General features: G+C 37.5%; 1 protein-coding gene across 12 annotated transcripts in view; it reads left to right on the forward strand.

Moving 5' to 3' along the window:
• Positions 1 to 8,136: 8,136 nt before the first annotated feature.
• The window catches only part of BRMS1L (BRMS1 like transcriptional repressor), a 184,353-nt gene continuing 165,432 nt past the window's right edge, over positions 8,137 to 27,057 (forward strand). For 5 of the 12 annotated variants that reach the window (XR_012378957.1, XR_012378956.1, XR_012378958.1 and 2 more), the window contains exons 1-4: positions 8,141 to 8,690; positions 11,685 to 11,775; positions 16,123 to 16,250; positions 17,782 to 17,861. Coding sequence is in view for 7 of the 12 variants with exons in the window: in XM_073895086.1 (XP_073751187.1) it covers positions 8,549 to 8,690; positions 11,685 to 11,775; positions 16,123 to 16,250; positions 17,782 to 17,861 (441 nt within the window). In the remaining 5 variants the exon portion in view is untranslated. Of the gene's footprint in view, positions 8,691 to 10,989; positions 11,083 to 11,684; positions 11,776 to 16,122; positions 16,251 to 17,781; positions 17,862 to 27,057 lie in introns of all 12 variants that reach the window. The other 7 variants (XM_073895091.1, XM_073895086.1, XM_073895088.1 and 4 more) reach the window with 7 other exon arrangements.

Raw genomic sequence — 27,057 nt, forward strand, 5'->3', positions numbered from 1 at the left:
CACTACATCTGTATCTTTGGGGTAGATACTTAGTGCAATTGCTGAGTCGTAGGGTAGCTCTATTTTCAACTTTTTTTTTTAAGATTTTATTTATTTATTTGACAGGGAGAGACCCAGCGAGAGAGGGAACACAAGTAGGGGGAGTGGGAGAGGGAGAAGCAGGCTTCCCACTGAGCAGGGAGCCCAATGTGAGACACGATCCCAGGACCCTGGGATTATGACCTGAGCCGAAGGCAGATGCCCAACGACTGAGCCACCCGGGCACTCCTATTTTCAACTTTTTGAGGAACCTCCATACTGTTTTCCAGAGTGGCTGCAGCAGCTTGAATTCCCACCAATAGTGTAAGAGGGAAGGGGATTATTTTAATAGCTTTTTCAGATAATTGTCAACAATACACTAAAACTAAACTAAAATCAACACGTGGTAGTTTCTTAAAGATTAGTTGCAATGTGGAACATGAAAGCATATCAGTAAACTTTTTGTATCTGTACATTAAAATCTTGCACTTTAAATGCATTTTCTACCTAGACATAATTTTGTAATATTATGCAATTGCTATGTGGAAAATAGCACTGAGTTATGCAGATACTTCAGATATCAATTTGAAGTTCAACAGTTCATTAAGCAATATAAATCTTTAAAAAAATCACATACATTGGAAAATCTTTTAAGTATTGGATTCTATGTTCACCCCGGTGGATAAAAGTTTTCTAAATTCCTAATTTTCATTTGGAAGCTTGAATTTTATCCTTGGAAACCAACAGTGCCAACTGTTTTACTAAAAGGAACAGTCTCACTTTGTTTATTCGATTTTTGTGAAAATATTTGCCAGATATCCGACTCTGAATAATGTCAGCTTGTCAGTTCATTCCAGGAAAAATGCCATTCCTTGAATCACGTTGCTAGGTCAGATCACAACTCAATTGCACAGGTGTTTTGCCTTAAGACCACCATTGCACTTCAGTGTGCAGCTTTCGTGCTTGATGCTACTTCCCGTTTTGCCAAAGAAAATGTTAAGAAGATGTGTGCTCTGTACTTGGGATTTCATAAAGAATAATTTTTACTGCTTCATCAAGGACGTTTGCAAGTGAAATCGGCAGTGAAGAATGCAAAGAATATTAGTACACTTTGGTGCCACTGTCTTCATGCTCAAGTACCAAGCATTTTGACCATCACTGCTTTTAAACCATCAGTTCCAAAGTCAGTGTATTTTGTACTCTCTTTTCTGTTGTAATTTCATAGATTATGATTTAATTTTTAGAGAAAACAGGCAACATTCACACATAAGTCAAGAAGCATGAGAAGAAATATTATAGTGGCTCAGGTCATGATCTCAGGATTGTGAGATCGAGCTCCGTGCTGGGCTTGGAGCCTGCATAAGATTCTCTCTCCTCTGCCCCGCCCCTCTCCCTCCCCCCTCCCCCCGCCTAAATAAATAAATAAAGAGAAGGGAGATAAGTAAACTATATCCTATATCCTGTCTCTCATTTAATTCATTACTAAGTTTTGTTGATTGTACCTCCCAGCTATTTCAAATTTGTCCACACAGCCTCTGCCCTGTCTAAGCCACTATTATCTTACCTCAGCATCTGATTGATTTATTTCCTTCCCTTATTCCTATCCAATACATTTTCCACTAAGCAGCCCAGTGATCTTTTTCAGATCTGATCTTAAAATTAATGTAATCTTAAGAAGAATCTAATCTAATCATCTCTTCCTACAAACTTCCCAACTGGCAGCCCACTCCATTTTGATTTTAAAAAACTCCCTTACCATAATCTACCAAGCCCTGTGAGGTGTGGCCTTTGCCTATTTTACCAACCTCACCTCATGCCATTTTCAGCCTTGAACACCAATGACCATCCACGGTGGTTTCTTAATTCCTCAAACATGAACACTCTAAGCACTTTCCTCCACCAAGAACTTTACATACTGTATTCCTTCAGCTTATAATATTCCTCCTTTCCCTCCTAGCTGGGCTAACTCCTACACACCTCTCAAGTCTTACCTGAAATAGAGAAGCCTCACCTGACACTCTTCATCTTAATCAGGTCTTCACGCTTTATACTCCCATAACACCAGCAGAAAGCATATCTCAAACTGTATAGTGAATTCTTAATATTTATCCCTCCACTTTTCTGTAAGCTCTATGCAAGCATAGGTTGTGTCTGTTTTGTTTACCAATAAATCTCTTGAAACCAGCATAGTACCTGGTGCTGGTACATTAGATAGTTAATATATAAATGAATATGAGGGGGGACTTTTAACAAGAATAGATAAGAAATTACAATGGGATATTTAAAAATATTCATGGCTTCCATCCAAAACACATGCATGTTTTAAATAAAAAATTAGTTGTTTTAGTCCAAACACTTTTCAGCTGTATGTGCCAAACAAAACCAAGCGAAATAGCTTCAGTAAAAAGAGGAATGTATTGGTTCATGTAACTGAAACTCTAAGGATTAACATTGAACACATACAGATTCAGGCGTTTAAGTCATGTCAGCCCGAATCTTTCTATCTAAGCATTGCTTGTCCTCCATGTTGGTTCCTATCCCTGCTGCCCTGTTCCAGTCACACGTGGAAGGAGAAATGGTCCTAGAAAACTTAAGTTCATAGGCATAATAGAACTTTTAATTCCACAGGACAAAACTCCTTCCTGATAACTCCAATAAAAGTTCTGGCAATGCCCATCACAGCCTAGGTTGGTCCACATGTCCATCCCTGAACTAGGAGAATAAAATATTCTGATTGGTCACCTGAGCCATGTGGGCTGAATGGAGCAAAGGGGGTTTTTGAAGGGAAAGTCGGGAAACTATTCCCTCAGAAAGGGGATGGATGGTGGGGAGACCAAAACAAAAGATACCCACTTTATACAGAAAAATTATCTTTAGAGGAACAATGTAGATTAAAAATAAAATTGCAGGGCACCTGGGTGGCTCAGTTGGTTAAGCGACTGCCTTCGGCTCAGGTTATGATCCCGGAGTCCCGGGATCGAGTCCCACATCTGGCTCCATGCTCAGCGGGGAGTCTTCTTCTCCCTCTGACCCTCTCTCCTCTCATGCTCTCTCTCAATCTCTCTCTCTCTCTCAAATAAATAAATAAAAATAAAAATAAAACTGCATATAAACGATTTACTCTTGAGAAAAATCTTAGAGACAAAGAAAATTTCTCTACTTAAAAAAAATTAGATATTGCCCACAGAAAAGAACATAATTTGAGCCATAAGACAGTGGAAGAATAATAATAGCATAAATATGCTAACAGAAATGTCATCAAATTTATACTTGAACTAATCCCAGAATTAATTTCTGCAAATAGAGAATTAATACAAGACTGGGTCCTATGCCAGTGAACAGGCTATTTCAAGCACCTTTAGGGGGTTTCATTTTTAAGCAGTTGAAATCATGGTCTCATATAATTGGTATAATCATAATTTGGTCTCTGCTATTTGTCAGTGTAGGTCCCTAAAACCCCTTTAGTTTGAATGATTAAAATGTTTCCCCTGGGGGTTCCTGGGTAGCTGAGTCAGTTAAGCGTCTGCCTGTGGCTCAGGTCAGGATCTCAGGGTCCTGAGATTGAGCCCTGCATCGGGCTCCCTGCTTAGCAGGGAGTCTGCTTCTCCCTCTCCCTCTGCCTGCCCTTCCCCCAGCTTGTACTCTCTCTCTCTCCGTCAAATAAATAAATAAATAAAATCTTCTTAAAAATAAATAAAAAAATAAAATGTTTACCTTGACTTGAATACTAGCAGTTAGTTGTAGCCTCTGGTGTTCTGCCTTTTGTTTTTCCAGCTACCAGTATCTGGCCAGGGTCAATCAGAAGGGACAAGGTTTGTGGATTGTACATTGATATCTCAGCTCCACCATGTGGTGACAATTGGAATTAAGTTTGCCTCCCCTTGGAGGCAGGATCTCCTGATTAAAAACAAGCACAAGGAACATAATGAGGGTGAATCAGAGTAAAAAAAAAAAAGGACTTCTAGCTGCATCTGAACATCTACTTTATTCCAGACAAAGATGAAATTGAAAATTATACAAATGGAAGTTTTAATATTTTCTTCCTGTCCTCCAAGATATACTCCCTGATACCCACACCCCACTGTGTAGACCAGTGACCTAGAGAAATCCTTACACATAAGGCCCAAAAGATACATACAGCAATATTCATTGAGGCAACTGTTTTTAATAACAAAAAATTTTGAAGCAACCTAAATGTCCATTAACAGGTAAATGATAAATTTTTTAAATATTCATTCAATGGAATATGTGTAGTCAATGGAATACCTTATAGCAGGTTAAAATAACTGGATTGGAGCTAGCCATATCACAGTGGATAAATCTCACAATATTGATGAGGAAAAAGGAAGTTGTAGGATGATGTGTAGTGTATTACTTTAAAATATGAGCACTTTAAAACATGTTAGATGATATTATATATTATTTATGGATACATACATATACAAAAATGGTATGTACACGTGGATGGCCATCAAAATCACCAAAGTTAGGATAATGGTTCTTTTGGAAAGGGAAGGGGAGACTTGGGATTGAGGAGGGGTCTGGAGCAAATGTGGTAAAATATAAGATTTGAGAAAGCTTAGAGATGGGTACCATGTTATACATATAATATGCTGAATAACTTACTATGTGTTTAAATTATAATGTAATATTAAAATATTCAATAAAAAGATTTTAAAGATTTTAGTTATTGGAGAGAGAGTGACAGCGAGAGACTGCCAGCTGGGGGAAGAGACAGGGACAAGCTCAGTCCGGGCTGAGCGCAGAGTCTGACACGGGGCTCAATCTCCTGACCATGAGATCATGACCTGAGCTGAAATCAAGAGGTGGATGCTTAACCGACTGAGCCACCCAGGTGCCCCACAATAAAAAGATTTTAAAAAGTTACCTCAAAGAAGATATGGGAGGAAGACTAGAAGGATAAAGCCAAAATTATTTTATGTCTACTGTATTCCAGAGCAAACCCAATAGGAAATGAAGTGGTATAAAATTATCTACTTGAATACTAAAATGACCAAGAATTATGACAGGCACTCCATTGGAGAGAATGAGCTAAGAGCTAAAATCTTCAAAAAACGAGGGAGGGGGGGTTTGACCTTGAGGGTATGCAGATGATAGGCCACAAGTAGAGATACTATTTGGTGTCCTGATGAAAAGCTGGGGGTTTTCAGGGAGGAGAGAGGAAGGATCATCCGGAAGGAACAAGGACAAAGAGCATACCTACTCCATGACAAGGCTCAGTTGGAGCAGAGGTGCCAAGGAAGCAGGGTCTTAGGGGAGAGCCCTGTTTCCTTTAGAACAAGAAAGGTAAGGGTCTGTTCAGAGGAGAGGATGAAGATAGAGTGGATTTTGCTGATGACAATAAATGAATAGGTATGAAAGGATTAATGAAAAGTGAGACTTAGGATGTATCTAATGATTGTGTAAAGGCCTATGTAAAAGGCAAATTGCTACCTAAATGTAAAATATCATTATTATCTCTTTAACTGCCTTGAGTGAGGAAACCTCATTCTGCTTTCCTAGCTTTCTTTACATTAATTTGTACTTTCTAAACGGACAATATTCTTGTCCAGCCTTATTAATTTTTGTTTCTTATGGTTCCTCTTACATTCCCTACACATCTTTTCTAAAATCTGTTTGGGGAGTGGGGAGAGAAACTCTCCTTTCAAGCAAAACTCCATCTTGTAACTCTAATTGCATAATGTCCTATTATTCTGCTGCCTTAAACACAAATGTAACAATGACCAGAACTTTAGAGCTGGAGGAGAACTTTAAGATAACCTAATACAACCTTCTCATTTTGCAACTGACCAGAGATTATGTGGTTTGCCAAATTTAATTGGTTGGTGACTAGCAGAACCAGGGCTAGAATCCATGCCCCCTCTCCAACTTGTTTTTTTCTTTGAACAGCAGAAACAGAAAACACCTACTAGAGGGGCACTGTATGCTGGTGCTTAAGTACAGGCTCTGATGGCCAACTCTCCAAGTTCAAACTGTAAGTCTGCTACTTATTAGCTGTGTGACATTGGCCACGTAATCTAACTGCTCTGTGCCTCAGTTCCCTTCTGTACAAGATGGAAGGCATAACTGTATCTCCTTCATAAAGTTGTTATAACGATTAAATGAATTAATGCATGGAAAGAGTGACCAGAAATCTAAGCTATTGTTTCTATTTAACATACACTCTCCTAGCTGCTGATATACAGAGATGAACAGAGGCCAGGGATTTTTTTTTTAAGATTTTATTTTTTAAAGTTATCTCTACGCCTGACATGGGGCTCGAACTCACAACCCCAAGATCAATAGTCTCCTGCTCTATCTCCTCAGCTGGTCAGGCCAGGGATTTTACCCACAGCTGTTTTTGTTTGGTCTGGGGTTTAAGAAACAAAACCAAACCAAACCATTACCACCAACAACAAAAAGAAACACACCTGAGAAAATGTTTACAAATCTGGATAGTTCACAGAGATCTAAATACCTAGTCTCTCTCAAAAATTGGAAGGTCCAGCATCTAAGCCAGAATTCTGGTATAATAACAATTGGCTGGCCCCTTTTAGTCCACACCACTCACATAATGTGCATGTATGTACTAGCACCCTTCCAGCTTCCATCTTTTAGCTTTACCTGCCTTTACTGTATGCCTTTGAAATTTCATCCCAGACTAAGACAGTGTCTGTTCTCAAGGAACTCACAATCCAATAGGTGAGATGCAGCCGCTAAAAAATTCACAATACAGTATGATAGAAAACAAATACAAAGTTGCAGAGTACAAAATACAGCAGCAGTCTGAAGGAACACCAGTGCCTACTGAATGGTGGGGGTGCTGGGTTGGTGATGCATGTTGTCAAGAAAGTGGCTTTGAAAAAGAAAAAGAGTAGAAGAAGACTGCAGAGAGAACAAGGTGTGCAAAGACATTGGAATGGGAAATAGTTTTGTGTTTAGCAACTGAAGACTTCAGTTTTGGAGAACATGGTAAGAAGAGAAGTAGGCTGACACTAGATAACAAAAGTCCCTTAATTTGGATTTAACCCTGTAGAAATGGGTAGAACTTGAAATGGTTTCTGTCATTAAATTCTAAATCTAACTTCAATGCAATTATGCCTTGATACCCTTACCATTCTCCTTGAAATGTCTTTGGACCTGTTGGAGAAATAAATGCTGTACAATCCACAATATTCTATGAAATATTTTAATAGCAAACTGCTACTTCAAGAAGAAACTCTGTCTTCTAAAGAGTGGCTAATATACAGTTTTTAGATTTGTCTGCAAATTAAGTTTCCTTATCTGTAAAATGGGGATAATAATAGTACCTACCTCAGAGCTATTAAATTGAGAATTAAACTCATTATGACTCATGTAAAGAGCTTACCAAGGTACCTGATACAGGGTAAAAGTAGTCAATTAATATGAGTTATAATGTATTATGATACTTATGGAGTATTCCTTGTCTATTTTACCTATCATCGAGAAAATCTAACATTTCATTTGAGTCAAATATGTATTTTTCATCGAAACTGAAGTTAAAGGCACCCGGGTGGCTCAGTCTATGTCTGCCTTTGGCTCAAGTCATGATCCCTGGGTTCTGGGATGGAGTCCCCTATAGGCTCCCTGCTCAGCAAGGACTCTGCTTCTCCTTCTGCCCCTCCCCCCCGCTCGTGCTCGCTCTCGCAAAAATAAATAAATAAAATCTTAAAAAAAAAAGAAATCTGAAGTTTAATCAAGCCTGGTGGCATCATCATGTTGTCTGTAGTAAAAAAAAATGAATGCCAAAAATACTAGATGAAAATGCCAAGATAAAACTTCCTTCCCCTCTATATTATTGGTTGCAAATGTTTCAAGAACGACTTAAAGATTTTTGTGCAACATAGAAAGTGCAAGTTATCGTCCGCAGTTATTAATTAAATATAATAGCTTATTAGTGGTATAATAAAGGTGCTTAGGTAGAAGAGAAGTTTCTCCAGTTCCTCCAGGCTCATCGAGGAGGAAAACCCTCAGGCAAAAGACCTTTTCATATCTGACAGGAACATCCTGGATAGCCAGGGAGCTCGGACAACCATTTGGCGGGAAAAGAATAAATACAGACCAAATTCACACAATCTGTTTCTGTTTAGTTTATAAATTGCGATCGAGTCTGTCAGGTTTTGTGCCTTGTGGGACTTGAAGTCCACAAGCAAGAAGTGAACAGGGCTGTTGAAGCTTGGAAGGCGGCAGCCCCCGCAGGTCTGAGCAGTAAGGACTACGACTCCCGACACACATTGCAAGGCCGCGCCGTAATTACGGGCAACCAACCATACCCGAGCAGGGCAAGCCCCAGCCCCCCGGCTCGTAGGACTGCCTCCACCAATGGCAGAGCTCCCAGCGCAGAGCCTGCGGGTTAGGTTGTGAGGCTCGGGCCGGGGGCGGGGAGGAGCTGAGGGGGTTCAGAACGCGCTCGGCCGCTGGGTGGGTCGGGGCGTTCGGCGCGCCCTTCATTGAAGCGGCGGTGGCTGGGCTGGGCGCCGGGAGTGGGAAGCGACGGCGCGGCTGGAAAATGCCAGTCCATTCCCGAGGGGATAAGAAGGAAACGAACCATCACGATGAGATGGAGGTGGACTACGCCGAAAACGAGGGGAGCAGCTCAGAGGACGAGGACACGGAAAGCTCCTCGGTCTCCGAGGATGGAGATAGCTCAGGTGTGCAACCCACCGGGGCCGGGACCCTGAGTCCTCGCGCCGGGCGCACGCCAGGCCGCTCTCCGCACGCCGGGCAGCTGCGTCCTGCTGGGAGTGCGGGGCGGGGAAGAGAGGGAAGGGGCGGAGACTGGCTCCCGGCCCTGGGCAGCACCCGGACTCGTCGTGGGGCGCTGCCTGGCTCCAGGCGGCTCCCTGCTTGGCGGGGCGGGACCCGGCGCGGGCCTGGGCTCGCCCAGCTTCGGGATGCCGTGCGGTCCTGCTCCCCATCGGACCCGCCCTGGGGACCTCCGGGCAGTGCCGGGGGCTGTGGACCAAAGCCGGGAATGCCCCAACTTGTTTGGGAGACCTTGGAAATGCCTCTCAGCCCCAGACCACTGACTTCTTTCCTTATTTTTACATCTTTCCAATCCCTCTCAACATGGGTGGGTTGTCAGGGCCGAGGTTAGATTTGTGCCGGCTCTTGGCTGGTTTAGAATTTGTTAATCTCAGTTTCCAAGTCAGCCTGTCAGTCAGCACTTGACATCAGCGCTCCTGCGGGGGCTGACTTGGAGCTGTCCCATTTACAGCATCTGTTTGAACTTTTCAAGACTGAGAAGAGCCCAACATCGGGGTGATTTTGGATCTTCATATGCGTATAAATTGGCTGATTTGGGGGCAGCTCTGAAATTTTCCAAATCTTTTCTTCCCTGTGATCTTTTCTAATTTTGAGCTCTTTCAGGTTTTTGGGGTCGGAGGGCAGATTAACATCATAGGTCAATTCTGCAAACTTTTAGGATGGTTATTTTAAAAAGAAATGGAATATGTGATTGCCTGGATTCTTTTTCTTTTTTTCCATATGATGAGGATGAAACTTAAACTTCTTTGTCTTGGCCTGATTTTGGCCATGTAGCAAGGATTTGATGACAGTCTGTTATTGCCCTGATACCCTCTTTTTCAGGTTTCTCTTTCAAAGCAAATCTTCATGGAAGTATGTAATTTCAATCAATAAATTAGCCATCCCCAAATAGGCATTTATGAGTGATTTTCTTGAGCTGCACTGGGCACCAGTCAGTGTGAGGTATAAATAAATAGTTATGATCTGATCTCAATTAAACAGCTGTCATAAATTAGTACTTGAGTAAACTACCAAATGAATACTTAACTGTAAACAACGCTATAGGATTTCAGAGACAGAGGAAATCTTTTCAGAATAGGGTGGCCAGCAAAGGCTAGTTGAAAAAGGTGGGATTATTTTAATTATCTTGAAGCATGGCTAGAATTTGGATTGGGGTGGTATGTTGGATTGGGAGGAATATAAGAAAAAGTGCAAAGGCTAGAGTTTAAGGCTTATTCAAAAGAGTGAGAAACCAGTTTTGTTGGGAGAAGGATTTGAGCTAGAAAAGGAAAAGAAGGTATAGATGTGAAAGATTTTTAAAAAGCACAAAACAAGATTGATGTATGCAAGTTTAGGAGTGAAGGTAAGAGGAAAACCCCAGATAGGAGAATGGAAATAGCATGAATAGAAATAGAATAGTGAAAGATTTCAGATAAAGATGGAAGTTAGAGTATTTCAGACATATTGCTTTTGAGGTGATGGTGGTATATTTAAGTCAGGGTGTCAACTGACAGATGGAAATGTGGAATTGGAACCTGCCTGGGATAGGAAGCATAACTTGGAAGTCATCTGCCTAGCCATGAAAGCAGGTGAGATTTCAAAAGTGAGCAATACAGAGAAAGAACATCTAGGCTGTATGTGAATATATTTTCTAGATCTGTAAAACGCTTGCTCTTCAAGTGTTTGATGGGAGCTGGGATCTCACAAAATGACATCAATTTGTTAATTTTTATGCTGACTTTTGTGATTTTTTTCACTGATTTTTATTCCATCCCAGAAAATAATGGACGACTTAATTTTGAAGAATGTAATAATAATTTGAACTACAAAAGTCAAGTTTTTTAAACGCAAAGACATTATTTAAATTATGCAGTTTTGCTTCTTGTGAAAGCATTTCTTTTCTGCCATATGTCTTTCATGTTAAACGTCCACAGTTTTATTCTTCTCAAACCCTGGTACTGAGCAGGTCCTAAAGCTACAAAACAAAATAAAACAAAACACTCTACTATCCAGAGATACTGGGAAGTGAGTCATCTTGAGGGACCAAGTTTTAAATAGCCAAAAAGTAAGCTATTAAGAGCCAGAAATAATTTTAATCTGTTTGGGGAAAGTTAAAAAAAAAATGAACCCTATAGTTCCTTGCTGTATGAAAATAACTGAACATAATTTAACTCTTTCTCATAGTTTGACCTTTATTTGATGCAGATCAAGATGCAGATCATCTTGTGCTTCACTTAATCTGAAGTGTTGAATATATGTGATGTAAAAATAGAAGATATGGAAAATAGGAGAGAGCTGGTAATTAACAGTTGCTTTCCTTCAAAAGTTTGCTTGTTTTTCTCTTCATTTTCCTTTTTCTCACTTACTGACAATAATTTGGGGGAGAGGGAATAATGAGAATATGAGTAGGAGACCAAGATATCTTGTGGAAAACAGAATGAGATTAGTCTTCTTCTTTATGTAACTGGCAAATCAGTCAGGTAAGCAGTTCTGAAATAAGAATTCCAAAAGTGTTTTTGAGCAATGTCCTTTAATGGACATAATCATTTTAGTGCCTAAGTTCTGTTGAGTTGATGGAAAATAAACCAAAAGTGAATTACTTCATATAGTATAGCTTGATGTCAGCCCTTTAAGATGATTTAAAAATGAATAAAAATAAGAAGGTCTAGAGATTGCTATAGCTTTAATTCTCATTTGTATTTTACGTTAAAATCTGTAGTGGAAGTTATTTTGGGTAAATGTTTATTTTTTCTTAAGGCTTAATATAGGTCTTGCATATCTAACTTCATATTACAGTTTGGTGTGTGTTTTTTGTTTTGTTTTTTACCATTTTAATTAACATTCAGATAACTTGGAACATAACATTAATTTTTTCTTTGCTCTTTGCCTTTTATTAACAGAAATGGATGATGAAGACTGTGAAAGAAGAAGAATGGAATGTTTAGATGAAATGTCCAATCTAGAAAAACAGTTTACGGATCTCAAGGATCAGTAAGTAGTAATGTCAGAAGGTTATTTTTCACTGAATCTCAGTCATGTCACATGTATATTACCACAAGAGAAATTATATTCATTCTGAAGTATTTTCCTTTTTGTATTTTATGGGACTGACTGATCTGAAAGAGGCTTCAACTGTGGTTTGCCTGCTGAAGACCTCATTAACTCAACTAAGGGTTTTGAGGCAGGTTTTTTGGGGGGGGTATAAAAACATTTCTATATGGATGTTGGTAAGTAAAATGTTTTCCCTGGGTTGTTGCACCCTTAGTTCTAATCTGCTTCATTCATTTCTTTGTTAGGTAACTGGATAAAGATAGCATTTTTAAAATTTTAAAATAAGAAAATATTTCCCAAAAATGGCATAGTGATTTTTGTTTATATCAACATTGGATAGTACATACATGTTTTCACATTATTTAGTTTGCTTCTTGCAGCAGCTCTGTAAGGTTGGAAGATAACCTTATCTCCATTTTACCTGTGAGAAAATTGATGCTCAGAGGAGTGAAGTGATTTGCCCATAGTTCATCTGGAAATGATAAACTAAGCCAGGCCTTCTGCCTCCTAGTACTATGGCGTTCCTTCCACTAAGGCACATTACTTTGGAGGAAATGTAGTGGAGTAGAAAAAGCATAGGCTCTGAATCCAGGCCTTCTTCATAGATTAAAAAGGTATAATAATAGCTTTTTTATTATTAACCGTAAGGATTGTATGAGCAGTATATGAAATTCTTAGTTTTGGCTGGCACATAGTGGGCTTATTAGATACTGTTTTCTCCCCCTCTTCATTAAACCCGAACTCTTATGAGCAGTTGCTTACACAAGAATGGGCCCCAGTGATTTGAGAAACAGAATAGATGCAGATGCAGATAAAAAAAAAAATCTTAAAGGTGAGCTTTTACTTTGAATCTTGCCGGCAAGGTCATGGGGCATAGCTACATATTAGGAATTGTAAATGAAAGAAACTTCTGAGAGTATGGACACCCTAATTTATTCAGAAGCTGGCTCTTCATAAATTCTTCATAATTTTGCTGCTTATTCTGTTCTCCTACTTATTCCCTAGAGAGGCCCAAGGAAGAGATGAAGACATGTTTAATATCTGGAATTGCTAGACTAAAAGGGGACAGATTTGTTTACTAAATGAATCCTGTTTATGCCACTTCTGGTCTTAACTTTCATTGGTATGAGAGGTGAATATATAAATGTTTCAAGCTAGTGCAACAAATTAATATAAATAATCCAAAGTTCAAAATTTTGGCTTTAAAAAACATGGTATCATATTTTTTATTCTAAAGATTTACATTATTAATCTTAAAATTAGTTTGGATCCCCAAAGGATCCATTATTTGGCAGCATGGAGAGTTCATCCAGGATCGTGCTGAAAAAGAGGAAGCAAATTTGTGCTTTTGTATTTTAGTACAGGTAAGCCATGAAGGAATAATTCTCATACAATTAATTAAGATATGCCTATTGAGCTTTTAAAGTATATTTTATGGTTTCCCAAGAAATGAAAATTACTGTATAGTTCTAGTATAAGATATTACCAAGGAACACTTTGCAGCCGGTCACTCGTTAAGCCTAATCTTGTTCATCTGGGGGCTGGCAGTTGCCTTGATTTTTGCTTTTTCATGGCTCATTATGACCACAAGCCAGGTCCCCCCACCAGCTTCATTCATCTCAGAAAGTATTAAAAGTAGACCCATTACCACTATTAATAGGATTATTTCTCAAGGAATTGGTATTCAGAAATATGTTTTAGAAATTATTAATCTTTGCACCAGGTTTATAATTATCTTTTCATCTGCCCCATTTGCCTCATCGCTATTTTTATTCTGTTGTACTGGGTATCTCTGTAAGCTGTCTCAAATCCTCTTTAGAAGAGGTAGGAAATACAACAATAATAATAATAAAAAAAAAACAAGAAGTTATCCTGCTTCAACAACAACAACAAGAAGTTATCCTGCTTCTCCTGTACTAGCACCATAGGGCATAATAGCACTCCTTTCATAGGGCAAAAATACACCATTTGCAGTTTGTATACTAGTGGAAGTTTCTTCTACCTCCTTAAAAAGATAGAGGAACTTACACCACCTAAGTTTCCATTTATTTCAATGTCCATAGCCAATAAACATGAATTGGGATTCTACTCTGTGAATAGTATTGTGGTTGCTGGTGAGGAACTCATGATTCTTGCCTTTGATGAGTTTGTATCTGAATTCCAAGGTTGTTGAAATGATACTGATTTTGAGGAATCTATTCTTTTAAAAGGGTAGTTAATTGAATGTTGTTAATTCACATATCCTGTTCATTCAAGCTGCTGTTCACCTATTAGGGATACCTTATCAATATTTTAAGTTTGATGTTTTTCAGGTTCAGTCATCATTTTCATCAAATTTTTAGCATATTGCCTAAAGTTGTATTTATGATTTCAAAAACTATAAGTATCATGTTGTAGTTTTCTGACTTTACACATTCGTTTATCATTGTATCTTGAGTTTTAGAAAAATTTAACCCCCCCCAAAAAATTTAACCCAGATATGATAATGTATTATTGGCAGTTAACTCAGATAATTTTTCCATTTTTGTTTAAAAAAAATTTTATTAACACCCAAACTTGCTCAATTCCTTCAGAATCATCATATAAATCTTTATACTAGTTATAATTATCAATTATGAACACCAATATTGATTATATTTTTTTAAAGTTTCTATTTTAATTCTAGTTAATGTACAGTGTTATATTAATTTCAGGTGTACAATATAGTGATTCAACAATTCCATTCATCACTGGTGCTCATCACAAATGCACGCCTTAATCCCCATCACCTATTTAACCCATCCCCATCCTCCTCCCTAATTGTCTTAATTGTCTTGGTTTATATTTTCAAGAGGAAAGAGGAGAATTTTATATGAAAGCCAGGAACTGTAATATTTTCAAAAGCCAACTGCTAGTTATACTAACACCTACAAGCATAATCAGTGGTTTCTTTTTTTTTTAATTAAAAAAATATTTGAGAGAGAGAGATAGTGAGAGAGAGCACCAGCTGGGAGGAGAGGGAGAAGCAGGCTCCCCACTGAGCAGGGAGCCCGACGTCGGGCTCGATTCCAGAACCCCAGGATCATGACCTGAGCCGAAGGCAGACGCTTAACTGACTGAGCCACCCAGGCGCCCCAGAATCAGTGGTTTCTTTTAGCAGTTACTACCTGCCTTCCTTATGACACATTCTTCACCTCTGAGAAAGTAATGAATGGCAAAAAAAGAGTTTACAAAATGATCTTAAATTGTGTTTTGTTTTGAGAGAGAGAGCGCGTGCGCACAAGCAGGGACTAGGGAGAGGGAGAGAGAGAATCTTAAGCAGGCTCCGTGCTCTGTGCAGAGCTCAATCTCATGACCCTGAGATCGTGATGACCTGAGTGGAAATCAAGAGTAGGATGCTTTCCTGAGTGAGCCACTCAAGCGCCCCAGTGATCTTAAATTGTTAATCTGCTTTGAAAGTTTTAGGATATCTTTAAAATGCCACAAAGCCAGGATTCAAAGTGCGTTTCATAAAGAATGACAATGTAAACATCTTCCGGTTAAAAAGCGTGCTATCCTGCAGGATTGTTGCCAAAAATAAACAATGCGTTGTCTCAGGTACTCAGTCACTGATAATCAAGGTAAAGTTACTGGTGTGACAGCTGGCAAATTAGAGTAGTTGTATGTAAATTCATAAATACAGCAACAGGGGTCTCCTACCCCATTTTTCATTTTCCCATCCACCGAGCAACTGCTTTTGTTAGAGTTTCTTCATTTGCAGTCCAGACAAACTGGTAATGCTAGATCACAAGTTCTGTAGCCGTTGGTTTTTACCTCCATCACTCAGATTTCCTCTTTGTAAAAACCATGTAGGCCGAATGTAACACTCACTCCTTTCCAGGAAAGATGGAGAGAAGCCAGGGAATTACTTATTTTGATGACTAGTAATTATTCAAAATGATTTCTTTGTTTCTTTTAAGCTCAGTGTTTAAATGACCTTTTCTCCTAGAATTGATTTATTGTTCTGCAGTTAAAACAAAACCAAAAATCTAGAGTGCAAAAAAAAGTAGTATCTTAGTTGTATTTTTTGTACTGTGAATTAATCATTAAAGAATGATCTATCTAAAAAAAAATAAAAATATCTACTTTGTGATTACATGCATAAAGTCAAATAATGTAACTGAGTTTTTCACTTGAGATTAAGAAAAAAATATATTTGGTAGGTTATTAGAATATGAATGATATTAGGAAGAGAGAATGTATAGAAATGGTAAATTGTTAGCCTTTTTGGGCTTTTAAAATTAATATTTTAACTTTTGCTTTGTTAAGACTTTATAAAGAACGATTAAGTCAGGTGGATGCAAAACTACAAGAAGTCATAGCTGGAAAAGCACCAGAATATTTGGAACCACTGGCAACTTTACAAGAAAATATGCAAATTCGTACAAAGGTAGCAGGTAGGAAAGTGAAACATCTTTTCCATATAGTAGAATATGAACTCTTCACTAGATTTGAAAGGTATTTGTCAAGTGAGTGTTTCTTGCTAATGAAATCACAAATTTACAGTGAGCAGAGTATTTCACTCAATCAGCCCACAATTATTAATTCAATGCCTCTTGCTTTCCTCTGTTGCTGTGGGGGGGATCAAAAAAAAGTCCTAAGATTGCTCAGTGTTGTTGAGAAGATACTTCCACATGTAAAACAATTAGAAACATGATGCTTTTATTAAGAGCAACTGTTACTATTTCAGTTTAATTTCTTGTTAGATAAATTGAGATTCAATTTAAGTACTCAGTCTTTGGTTTGTAATTGGGATCCAGCCTCAGAATTGTGTCCTAGCACTGATGACAAGGGATATATCTATTTGAAGATGACATGATTTTTCATAGTTAGACTAAAACTGAATTTTAACTAATGGAGATGCTGATTTTTTTCTTTTGGGGGGACACTGATGTTCCTGCACCTATTATGTAATGCCTAAGGCATTGTTCATTGTAAGTTCTTTTTGTACTAAATCTACCTTAAGCCAAATTTTACTCTCAAATTCTTAAATATGTAGATGATGTCATACTTGCTGTCTTTGCATATTGGCTTATTAGCACACCCTGAAAAGGAAACAAGTCCTTAATTTTCTTTGACATTCTAAAAGGAAGTCTAAGTGAGACTTACTGGATGTTTAGGAAATATTATTTGAGTCACTTACTTTCTACTGTGTGACCTCATTTACTTTTTGATTGTACAAAGCATAGTGTGTATGTGTGAATGTGTTGCTAATGGCCTAGTTCTAGATACCTGTCCCATGCCTTTACTATACAAGAAAGAATTACATTTCTAGGGTCAACTATGGCATTGAGTTTGGTATATATCTAAGGCTCTGTGTTTGCTATTTTTTGATGGGGTATTTGCACAGCCATGTTGCCTATTTTATACTTTTGTCTTGGTAGCTCTAAGTAACCTCTCTTGAGCATCCATTCTCTAGATAAAGCTCTGTCAGGAGCATTCAAACATCATATCAGTTTATGTATTTTGTTGTTATCAGTTTATATATTTAAACTTCTTTGGACTCTGAAAATAAATAATTGTTAAAAAATAGTGGTTTTGTTGGTTATTATTACTTTGAGAAGATAGGATTAATGAAACCAGAGTTTATTGACTATTTCCATTATGAGTCCTAAGAGATTATTTTTCACAGGAAAGGAGTTTTATTTTCATTTTGATCATTCTCTATCAAGGAGGTTCTTTAGAAGAATGGAGTAAGAACTAAAATTTGCAGTGCAAGTTTCTTCCTAGTTCTTAAATTCTTAGTTCTCCAGTCTGCTTTGACATATATTTTAACTGAGCCTTTTTGTTTTTAAAGATTAAGCTAAAATCATTTGTCAGTTTCTTCCTGAGTCATCTTATAAAAACAGTTGGACAGAATTCCTGTAAGGAAGTGATAATGAATCTCATTACTGCTAACATAATCAGAGTGATTGTGTTTGGTTGCAGGAATCTATAGAGAGCTCTGCTTAGAATCTGTAAAGAACAAATATGAATGTGAAATTCAAGCCTCTCGCCAGCATTGTGAGGTACTGTTATTTTACTTAACTTTTAAGCTAATTTCAACTCTTCAAGTCTTTTTCTGAGTGTAGTAGTTAAAAAAGTAAATAAAATAAATGAAACAAAATTAAATTGTACTTTAGCTTATCACTTGTGAATTTTCTTTTTTAAATACAGCTGCAGGGGAAGCTATATTGGAAATAGGACACAAAGAAGGGATGATAGAAAAGAACTAAGTGAGATAATTTTAGTTTTTCAGCGATTACCTTAAAAAGACTTTGTAATGATCATGTCATTTGGCATTGCTGAAAATATTAGTGCAATTAGTATACTATTCAAGTTAAGACTCAAAAAGTGTATATCCAGTGGTACAGTTAGAATGTTGGGCTTATTATTAATCTGGCTCTCTAGATCTGTTTCCACATCTTACGGCAGAATTCTGTATTTATGGTGAAAAAAATAGATGTATTTTTCTCTATGTTCTCTTTATTTGAATAGTGTTTAAAAAACCTAATTTTGCAGATAACTTTTCATATAACCTAGACAAGATCATAAAAACACTCGTGGAAATAAGAGAACAAGTTCTATAATGATTCTTATCTTATTTTACTATATCTTCGTAAATTATTCAAATACTAAGAGTAGATAGATATAAAAATGATGGAATGTGTTGTTTCATTTTCTTGGTTACTACTGAGATGAAACATCTTTTTGATGTTTACTGGCTGCTTGGATTTGTTTTCCTAAGAAGTGCCTATTCAAATCTTTTGCCTTTATGTTGAGCTATTAGTGTTTTTCTCATTGACTGTAGAGGTTCTTTATATATACTGGATACAAATACTTTGCTGGTTATATGCTTTGCAAATATTTTTACCCAGGCAATGGGATGCCTTTTCACTCTTTTTGATGACTTGATGAACAAAAGTTGTACATTCTAATGTAGCTGAATTTATCATCTTTCCTTTATGATATGTACTTTTTGTGTCTTTCCCACCTTGAGGTAGAAAGACAGATTTTCCTTTCAAAGGTTGAAATTTTGCTTCTTAACATTTAAAGATTGCCAACCTTTACCTTTAATTTTTGCATATGATCTAAAGTATGGATCTATTTTTTTTGCATATGGATAGGTAATGACAACAGCGTTTATTCTGTACTCCATTGTTTTACCATGAATCAGCAATTCCATCTTTTTTCTCCCCATCTCTTTTTTATGTCAAATGTCCACTTAATATGGCAGCTTGTTTCTAGCTGTTTTAATTTGTTCCATCCATCTGTTGGACTATTTCTGCACTGGTAGCATGATGCCTTCTTTACTGCTTTCAGTCTAGTAAGCCTTGATATCTCAATAAACTGATAATTTTACTTTGCTCTTCTTACACTTGCTATTGTTAAAATATTTTGTTGTTTAGTAACATCTTTTTTTTTTTTTAAGATTTTATTTATTTGACAGAGAGAGACAGCGAGAGAGGGAACATAAGCAGGGGGAGTGGCAGAGGGAGAAGCAGGCTCCCCGCTGAGCAGAGAGCTCAATACCGGGGCTCGATCCCAGGGGATCATGACCTGAGCTGAAGGCAGCCGCTTAACTGACTGAGCCACCCAGGCACCCCTAGTAACGTCTTTTAAAAAATTACTATTTCCTGCTGCTGTATAAAAAAGTATTTTTGTATATTGATATTATATCCAGCCGTATCTACCTCTCTTCTTAATTCTAATGATTTAATTACAGATTCTTAGATTTTCCATGTAGATAATAATGTCATTTGTGAAAAATGGCAGTTTGTTTCTTCCATTCTGATCTTCCTCTTATTTGTTTTACTTGTCTTTATGACACTGATAGAACATCATGCAATAGAAGCAATGAAAGCAGATCATGGTTGTGTTCTTGATTTTAAGGGAATGCTTCTTATGGTTTTCCAATAAGTATGATATTTACTACTGGGTTTTGATAAATACTCTTTTACCAAGTTAAGCAAATTTTCTTTTATTTCTTGTTTTCTAAGATTTTTTTTTTTTATACCAGGACTGGTTGTTAGGTTTTAGGTTTTATTAAATGCTTGGTCTATATCTATTGAATCAGTCATGGTTTTTTGCTCTTAATGTATTTTCTAATGTTAAGCCATCCTTGAATTCCTGAAATGATTATTTTTCTTGTGAATTACCAGATTCAGTTTGCTAATATTTTGTTTAGAAGCTTCATTTCTATGTTTGTCAGTGAGATTTAATTTTTAAGTCTCATACTGTCCTTGATTTGATTTCAAGATCCATAAAATGAGTTAGGAATATCCCATATTTTTCTCTTTCAGAGAAATATATATTTAACCAACTGAGCCACCCAGGCACCCCCTTTTTTTTTTTAAAGATTTTATTTATTTATTTGACACAGAGAGAGAGAGAAATATATATTTAAGATTGCAGTCATCAGTTCTGTGAGTGCTTAGTACATCTTGTCGTTAAGATATATATATTTTTAACAGTCTTATACTTATAGAAAAGTTGCAAGGAAGTACGAAAGAACTTTTCTGGTGAACATGAGAATGAGTTGGCAACATGATGCCCCATCACCCCTGAATACAACAAACAAAGGACATTCTCTTGTATAACGATTCTACAGTCATCAAAACCAGGAAATGTACATTGATGTTACTGCCATCTAATGCTCAGACCCCATTTAAGTTTGAGCAGTTGTCCCAACAGCGCCCTTTATAGCAGAGATCCGTTCAGAATCACTTAGTGTCTTTGTTATTGCATTTAGTTGTCATGTTGTTAGTTTCCTTCAGTGTGGAACAATTCTTCAGTCTTTCCTTTCATGATCTTCACATATTTGAAAATTGCAGTCCAGTTATTATGTAGAATGTCAGTTTTGAGTTGGTCTGCTATTTCTTCATGATTAGAAGTGGGTTTTGCCTCTCAGTAAGAATATCACAGGAGTGATATGTTCTCACTGAATTCTCTCAGGCAGCACACAATTTTGATATGTACCATTATGGTGATATACACTTGGATCACTCGACTTAAGTGGTGTCTTCCAGGTTTCTCTCAGTATACTTAATTTTTTTTTTCACATTGTGATTAATAAGTATTTTAGGGAGAAGTACTTTGAAACTATGCAAGTATCTCATTCCTTGTAACTCTTTCAGTCATTTATTAATAGAAGTATGGACTTATTGTTTCCTTATTTTTTGTCTGCCTCATCTTTCAGTTACTGAGGAAGGTATGTTAGAATTCTCTGTGTGATGGTGGATTTGTTAACACCTCCTTTATTATTATTTTTTTTGTTATTAGTTTTCTTCTTTACGTCCTAAGAAAATCCACATATTGTTCCTTTCACAATAGTAAAGTCATTCATCATTTCAGATCTAGAGGCCAAAGGTACCGATGATGAAATGCCCCATAATGCACGTCCACTGTCATGGATTCCTTTGATCAAAAAGGATGGTACAGTTCTGGAGACTGAATGCTCATGATTCCAGAGCTCCCAGCGAAACTTATCTCCTATGGAATTTCTTTTATCTTTTTCTTTTTTCTTACTTCTTTAAAAAAAATTTCTTTAACTGTGGTAAGAACACTTAACATCAAGGGCGCCTGGGTGGCTCAGATGGTTAAGAGTCTGCCTTCAGCTCAGGTAATGATCCCAGGGTCCTGGGATCAAGTCCCGCATTGGGCTCCCTGCTCAGTGGGGAAGCCTGCTGCTCCCTCTCCCGCTCCCCCTGCTTGTGCTCACTCTCTTTCTCTCTGTCAAATAAATAAAATCTTAAAAAAAAAAAAAACAACAACACAAGAACACTTAACACTCAGATCTACCCCTCTTAACAAATATTAACTGTGCAATACAATATTGTTAATTAACGGTACACTGTTGTAATACAGACCTCTAGAACTTAATCATGAGGTTTAACTGAATCTTTATACCCACCCAACAGCAACTTCCCACTTTCCTTTCTGCCTAGCTTTTGGCTACTCTCCGTTTCTATGTGTTTGACTAGTTTATATACCTTATATAAGTGGTATCATGCAATATCTGTCCCTATGTGACTGGCTTATTTAGCATAATGTCTTTAGGGTTCATCCATGTTGTATCGTATGACAGGACTTCCTAATTTTTTAAAGATTGAATAATATTTCATTGTATGTGTATATCATATTTTCTTTATCCATTCATCCTTCATTGTGCGTTTAGGTTGTTTTTCACATCTTGGCTATTGTGAGTAGTGCTGCAGTGAACACAGGAGTGCAAATCTCTTTGAGATCCTGATTTCACTTTTTTTGGGAATATACTCAGAAGTCAGATCGCTGGATCATATAGTTCTATTTTTAATTTTTTTAAGGAAACTCCATACTATTTTTCATGGTAACCACACCATTTTACATTCCTGTCACCTGTGCACAAGGGTTTCAGTTTCTCCATATCCTCACCAACACTTGTTATCTTTTGTTTTTTTGATAATAGCCATACTAATAGATGTGAAGTGATACCACATTGTGACTTTTTTTTTTTTTTTAACAGAGAGAGAGTTAGCAAGAGCAGGAACACAAGCAGGGGGAAAGGGAGAAGCAGGCTTCCCACCCAGCAGGGAGCCCGATGCGGGGCTCGATCCCAGGACCCTGAGATCATGACCTGAGCTGAAGGCAGACGCTTAACGACTGAGCCACCCAGGCGCCCCCTGTGACTTTTTTTTAAAAAGATTTATTTATTTGAGAGAGAAGGAGCATGTGCACGCTTGAGTAGAAGAAGCAGAAGGAGAGAGAGAGAGAATCTTAAGCAGACTCCCTACTGAGTGCAGAGCCCAGTGCCAGGCACGATCTCATTACCCTGAGATCATAACCTGAGCCGAAACCAAGAGTCAGATGCTCAACCCACTGAGACACCCTGGTGCACCCCCATGCTGTGATTTTAATTTCCATTTTTCTGATGAATAGTGATGTTGAGCATCTTCTCATGTACTTGGCCATTCATATGTCTTCTTTGGAAAAAGGTCTATTCAAGTCCTTTGCTAATTTTTAAATTGAATTCCTTGTATATTTTTTATATTAGCCCTTTACCAGATACACGATTTTCAGATATTTTCTCCCATTCTGTAGATTGCCTTTCCACCCTCATTGTTCCTTTGCTGTGCAGAAGCTTTTTAGTTTGATATAGTCCCACTTACCTCTTTCTGCTTTTGTTGCCTGTGCTTTTGGTGTCATATACAAGAAATCATTTCCTAGAGCAATTTCATGAAGCTTATCCTTTATATTTTCTTCTAGGGGTTTTATAGTTTCATTTAAATCTTTAATCTGTTTTGGGGCACCTGGTGGCTCAGTCGGATGAGCGTCCGACTCTTGATTTCAGCTCAGGTCATGATCTCAGGGTTGTGAGAACAAGACCCATGTCAGCTCCACACTCAGCAGGGAGTCTGCTTGAAATTCTCTCTCCCCCCCCCGCCCCCACTTGTGTGTGCATGCTCTCTCTCTCTCAAAAATAAATCTTTGAAAAAAAAACTTTAGTCCATTTTGATTTTTGTGTATGGCGTAAGGTAAGGGTCAAATTTCATTCTTTTGCCTGTGACTATCCAGTTTTCCCAACAGCCATTTGTTGAAGAGACTAGCCTTTCCCCATTATGTATTCTTTGCACCCTTGTTGAAGATTAGGTGACCATGTATGCATGGGTTTATTTCTGGGCTCTCTATTTCTGGGGCTGTATTTCCATTGGTCTATATGCCTGTCTTTATGCCAGTACCATACTATTTTACTTATTATAGCTTTGTAATATATTTTGAAATTAGGAAATGTGAGGCCTCGTTTTGTTCTTTCTCAAGATTTTTTTTTAGCTATTTGGGTTTTTGTTGTGGTTCCATATTAATTTTAGGCTTTTTTTCTGTTAATGTAAAAAAAAAAATCCATTGGGATTTTGATAAGAGATTGCATTGAATTTGTGAATCACTTTGGGTAGTATGGACTTTTTAACAATATTAAGTCTTCCAATCTAAGAATATGGAATGTGTTCATTTATTTGTGCTTAATTTCTTTTATTGTGTTTCATAGTTTTCAATATGCAAGTCTTTCATTTCCTTACTTAAGTGTATTCCTAAGTATTTTGTTCTTTTTGATGCTATTATAAATGAGATTATTAATTTCTCATCTTTTCATATGTCTACCAGTTTTTGCTTTATATAATTTCTCATATCTTTTTATATTTCTATCAGTTTTTGCTTTACATATATGTGTACAAAGTATATAGAGGCTATATTATCAGATTCATTTTATAATTTCTATATCTTCTAATGAATATAACATTTTATCCTTTTTAAATGCACTTTCCTCTGTAACAATGATTTTTGCCATAAAGTCTATTTTGTTGATAATTAAAATAGCTATTGTTTTATTTGGCCTGGCATTTGCCTGAAAAAAGGTTTTTTAAATTTTAGTTTATTATTTTTTTTAAGATTTTATTTCTTTATTTTTGAGAGAGAGGGAGTGGCAGAGGGAGAAGCAGACTCCTCACTGAGCAAGGAGCCCAATGTGGGACTCAATCCTAGGACCCTGAGATCATGACCTGAGCCAAAAGCAGACGCTTAACTGACTGAGCCACCTAGGTGCCCCCCAATTTTTTTTTTAAGATTTATTTATTTTAATGGGGGATGGAAGGGGAGGGAGGAGAGAGAGAGAGAATCTCAAGCAGACTCCCCTCTGAGCATGGAGCTTGATGTGGGGCTTGATCTCACAACCCTGAGATCATGACCTGAGCTGAAACCAAGAGTCAGATGCTCAATTGACTGAGCCACCCAGGCACCCCTTGCCTGATGAAAGGTTTTTTATCCTTTTTCTCTAACTTTTTTATGGTCTATATTTTAGGCATATTATTTGTAAATAAATAGGATGTGTTGATTTAAAAACTTTTAAGAATCCCTGTTTTTTAATTGGTAAATTTAGTCCAATTATATTTGTAGTGATTATTTTGCTATGTAATACCAACCTATTTTGTGTTTTCTATTTTTTCTGCTTTATCCTTTTTTATTCTTTCCTGACTTTTCTTGGGTGTGTGTGGTTTATTGGGTTTTAAAAATTTCATCATACAGGGGCACCTGGGTGGCTCAGTCAGTTAAGCATCTGCCTTTGGCCCAGGTCATGATCCTAGAGTCCCAAGATTGAACCCTGTATCAGGCTCCCTGCTCAGCGGGGACTCTGCTTTTCCCTCTGCTCCTCCCCCTGCTCGTGCTCTCTCTCTTGCTTACTCGCTCAAATAAATAAAATCTTTTTTTAAAAAAAATTGCATCATACATTGGTACTCTCTATATTTTAATGATTAGCTTAAATTTTCAGTATGCATATCTACATTAGAATCAAATATTAATAACTCTGTCCTCCTCCTGAATTATAAAGGATGCTTGGGGCGCCTGGGTGGCTCAGTCGTTAAACGTCTGCCTTTGGCTCAGGTCATGATCCCAGGGTCCTGGGATCGAGCCCCGCATCGGGCTCCCTGCTCGGCGGGAAGCCTGCTTCTCCCTCTGACCCTCCCCCTGCTTGTGTTCCCTCTCTTGCTGTCTCTCTCTCTCTCTGTCAATTAAATAAAGTCTATATAAAAAAAAATAAAGGATGCTTGAACTCTCTCTTTACTCCCTCCCAAAGTACAAGTTATAGTTTTCAGTCCTTTAGTTCCATTTTGCCTTTTTACCCTTCAAATGAAGCATTATTTTGATCTCATTGATTTAGTTCTTTTTAGGTTTTTGCATATTTTACTAATTTTTTGCTCATTGTTTTTGAGTTGTAACCCTTCCTTGCAAGTTCCTTTTCTGCCTCTTGAAGAACATCCTAAGCATTTCTTCACTGAGAGTCCACTGGTGGTAAACTCAGTTTTTACTTGTCTAAAATAGCTTATTTGTATAATTATTTGTATAATTCTGGAACGACAGTTTAGGGGGATAAAACATTGTAGGATGATAATTATTTCCTCTTAACATTTTTAGGATTTTACTTTCCACACTCTGCTTAGAAGTCTGTAATCATTTGTGGATAGCTTTTTTCCTTCCTTTTACTAGCTATTTTTACATTCTTTTCTTTGTTGTTCTTTGGTTTCTTTATTGTGTGTCTCCATAGAGATTATTTTTCTCTCCTTATTTGGATTTGTTGTGCTTTCTGAATCTGAGAATTTGTTTTCCATTAGTTCTGGAAATTTCTTAGATATTATCTTTTCTGGTATTGCCTTTCTTTCATTTTCTCTGCTTCCTTCTAGAACTTGAGTTAGTCACATGTAAGTCCTCATTTTGTTTTCCATATTTCTTAATACTTAATTCATATATTTTTTTAAAGGTTTTTATTTATTGGAGAGAGCAAGCGAGAGAGAGCGCACAGAGGGAGAGTGAGAGGGAGAAGCAGACTCTCTGCTGAACAGGGAGCCTGATGCAGGGCTTGATGCTGGACCCTGAGATCATGACCCAAGCTGAAGGCAGATGCTTAACCAACTGAGCCACCCAGGCGCCCCTTAATTCATATTTTTTACTCAGTATATTATCTGAAGTTCTTCAGAGTCTAATTCTGCTGTTTTTTTTTTTTCCTTCTTCAAATTTCTGCCAAACCTCACAGCTTATTTCCTTATTTCATAATTCTGGACTGCAGCAGGCTTTCTTGGTTGGAATTCTGTGCACCTTGGGCAGAGGATGTAGTTCTTCAGATAGTATCTGCTCTTATTTCTGCTGGATTGTTTCAGCTAGGCATCCTGGTATGCCAAAAGCACATGACTGCTTTAATTTTTTGGCTTGGAATTTCCTAGAAGATGCAGGTAATCTACATTTGATTCTCAAATATGTAGAGGTCAGGCCTAAGATGACCTTTTTTGGGAAGAACTTTTTTCCATTTATTGCCTAAGATTCACCTGAATTTCCCTCAGGTGAATCTTTTCTAGTCTGCCTTTTCTTTGAAGATACAACCCTTCAGGGCTATGCAGGGATCCCAGTTCTTGTTCCTCACTTTGCTTAGGCCCAAGATCTTTCTCTTCTTCCCAAACAGCCACTAAAAACCATTCCTCTAGGTTACCAACACCAGCAAATACCCTCAAGGAAACCATAGCTTCAACACCAGGTTAGCATGCTGGTTTCCTGCTCCTTGTTGATTTTTGGTTCTTGGAGATATCTCTTACTTCTTAAAGAGCTTAACTATACCTTTAAAAAGATGTTTGTGGTATTTTATTTAGAATATCTGTGTAGGTGTGTTGGGAGGTTTTGTTTTGTTTTGAGATTTCTCTGGGTTTT

This window comes from Callorhinus ursinus, unplaced genomic scaffold, assembly GCF_003265705.2.
Source record: "Callorhinus ursinus isolate GAN/ISIS: 27379988/994484 unplaced genomic scaffold, GSC_fseal_2.0 scaffold8, whole genome shotgun sequence".
In the NCBI taxonomy this organism is placed as follows: domain Eukaryota; kingdom Metazoa; phylum Chordata; class Mammalia; order Carnivora; family Otariidae; genus Callorhinus; species Callorhinus ursinus.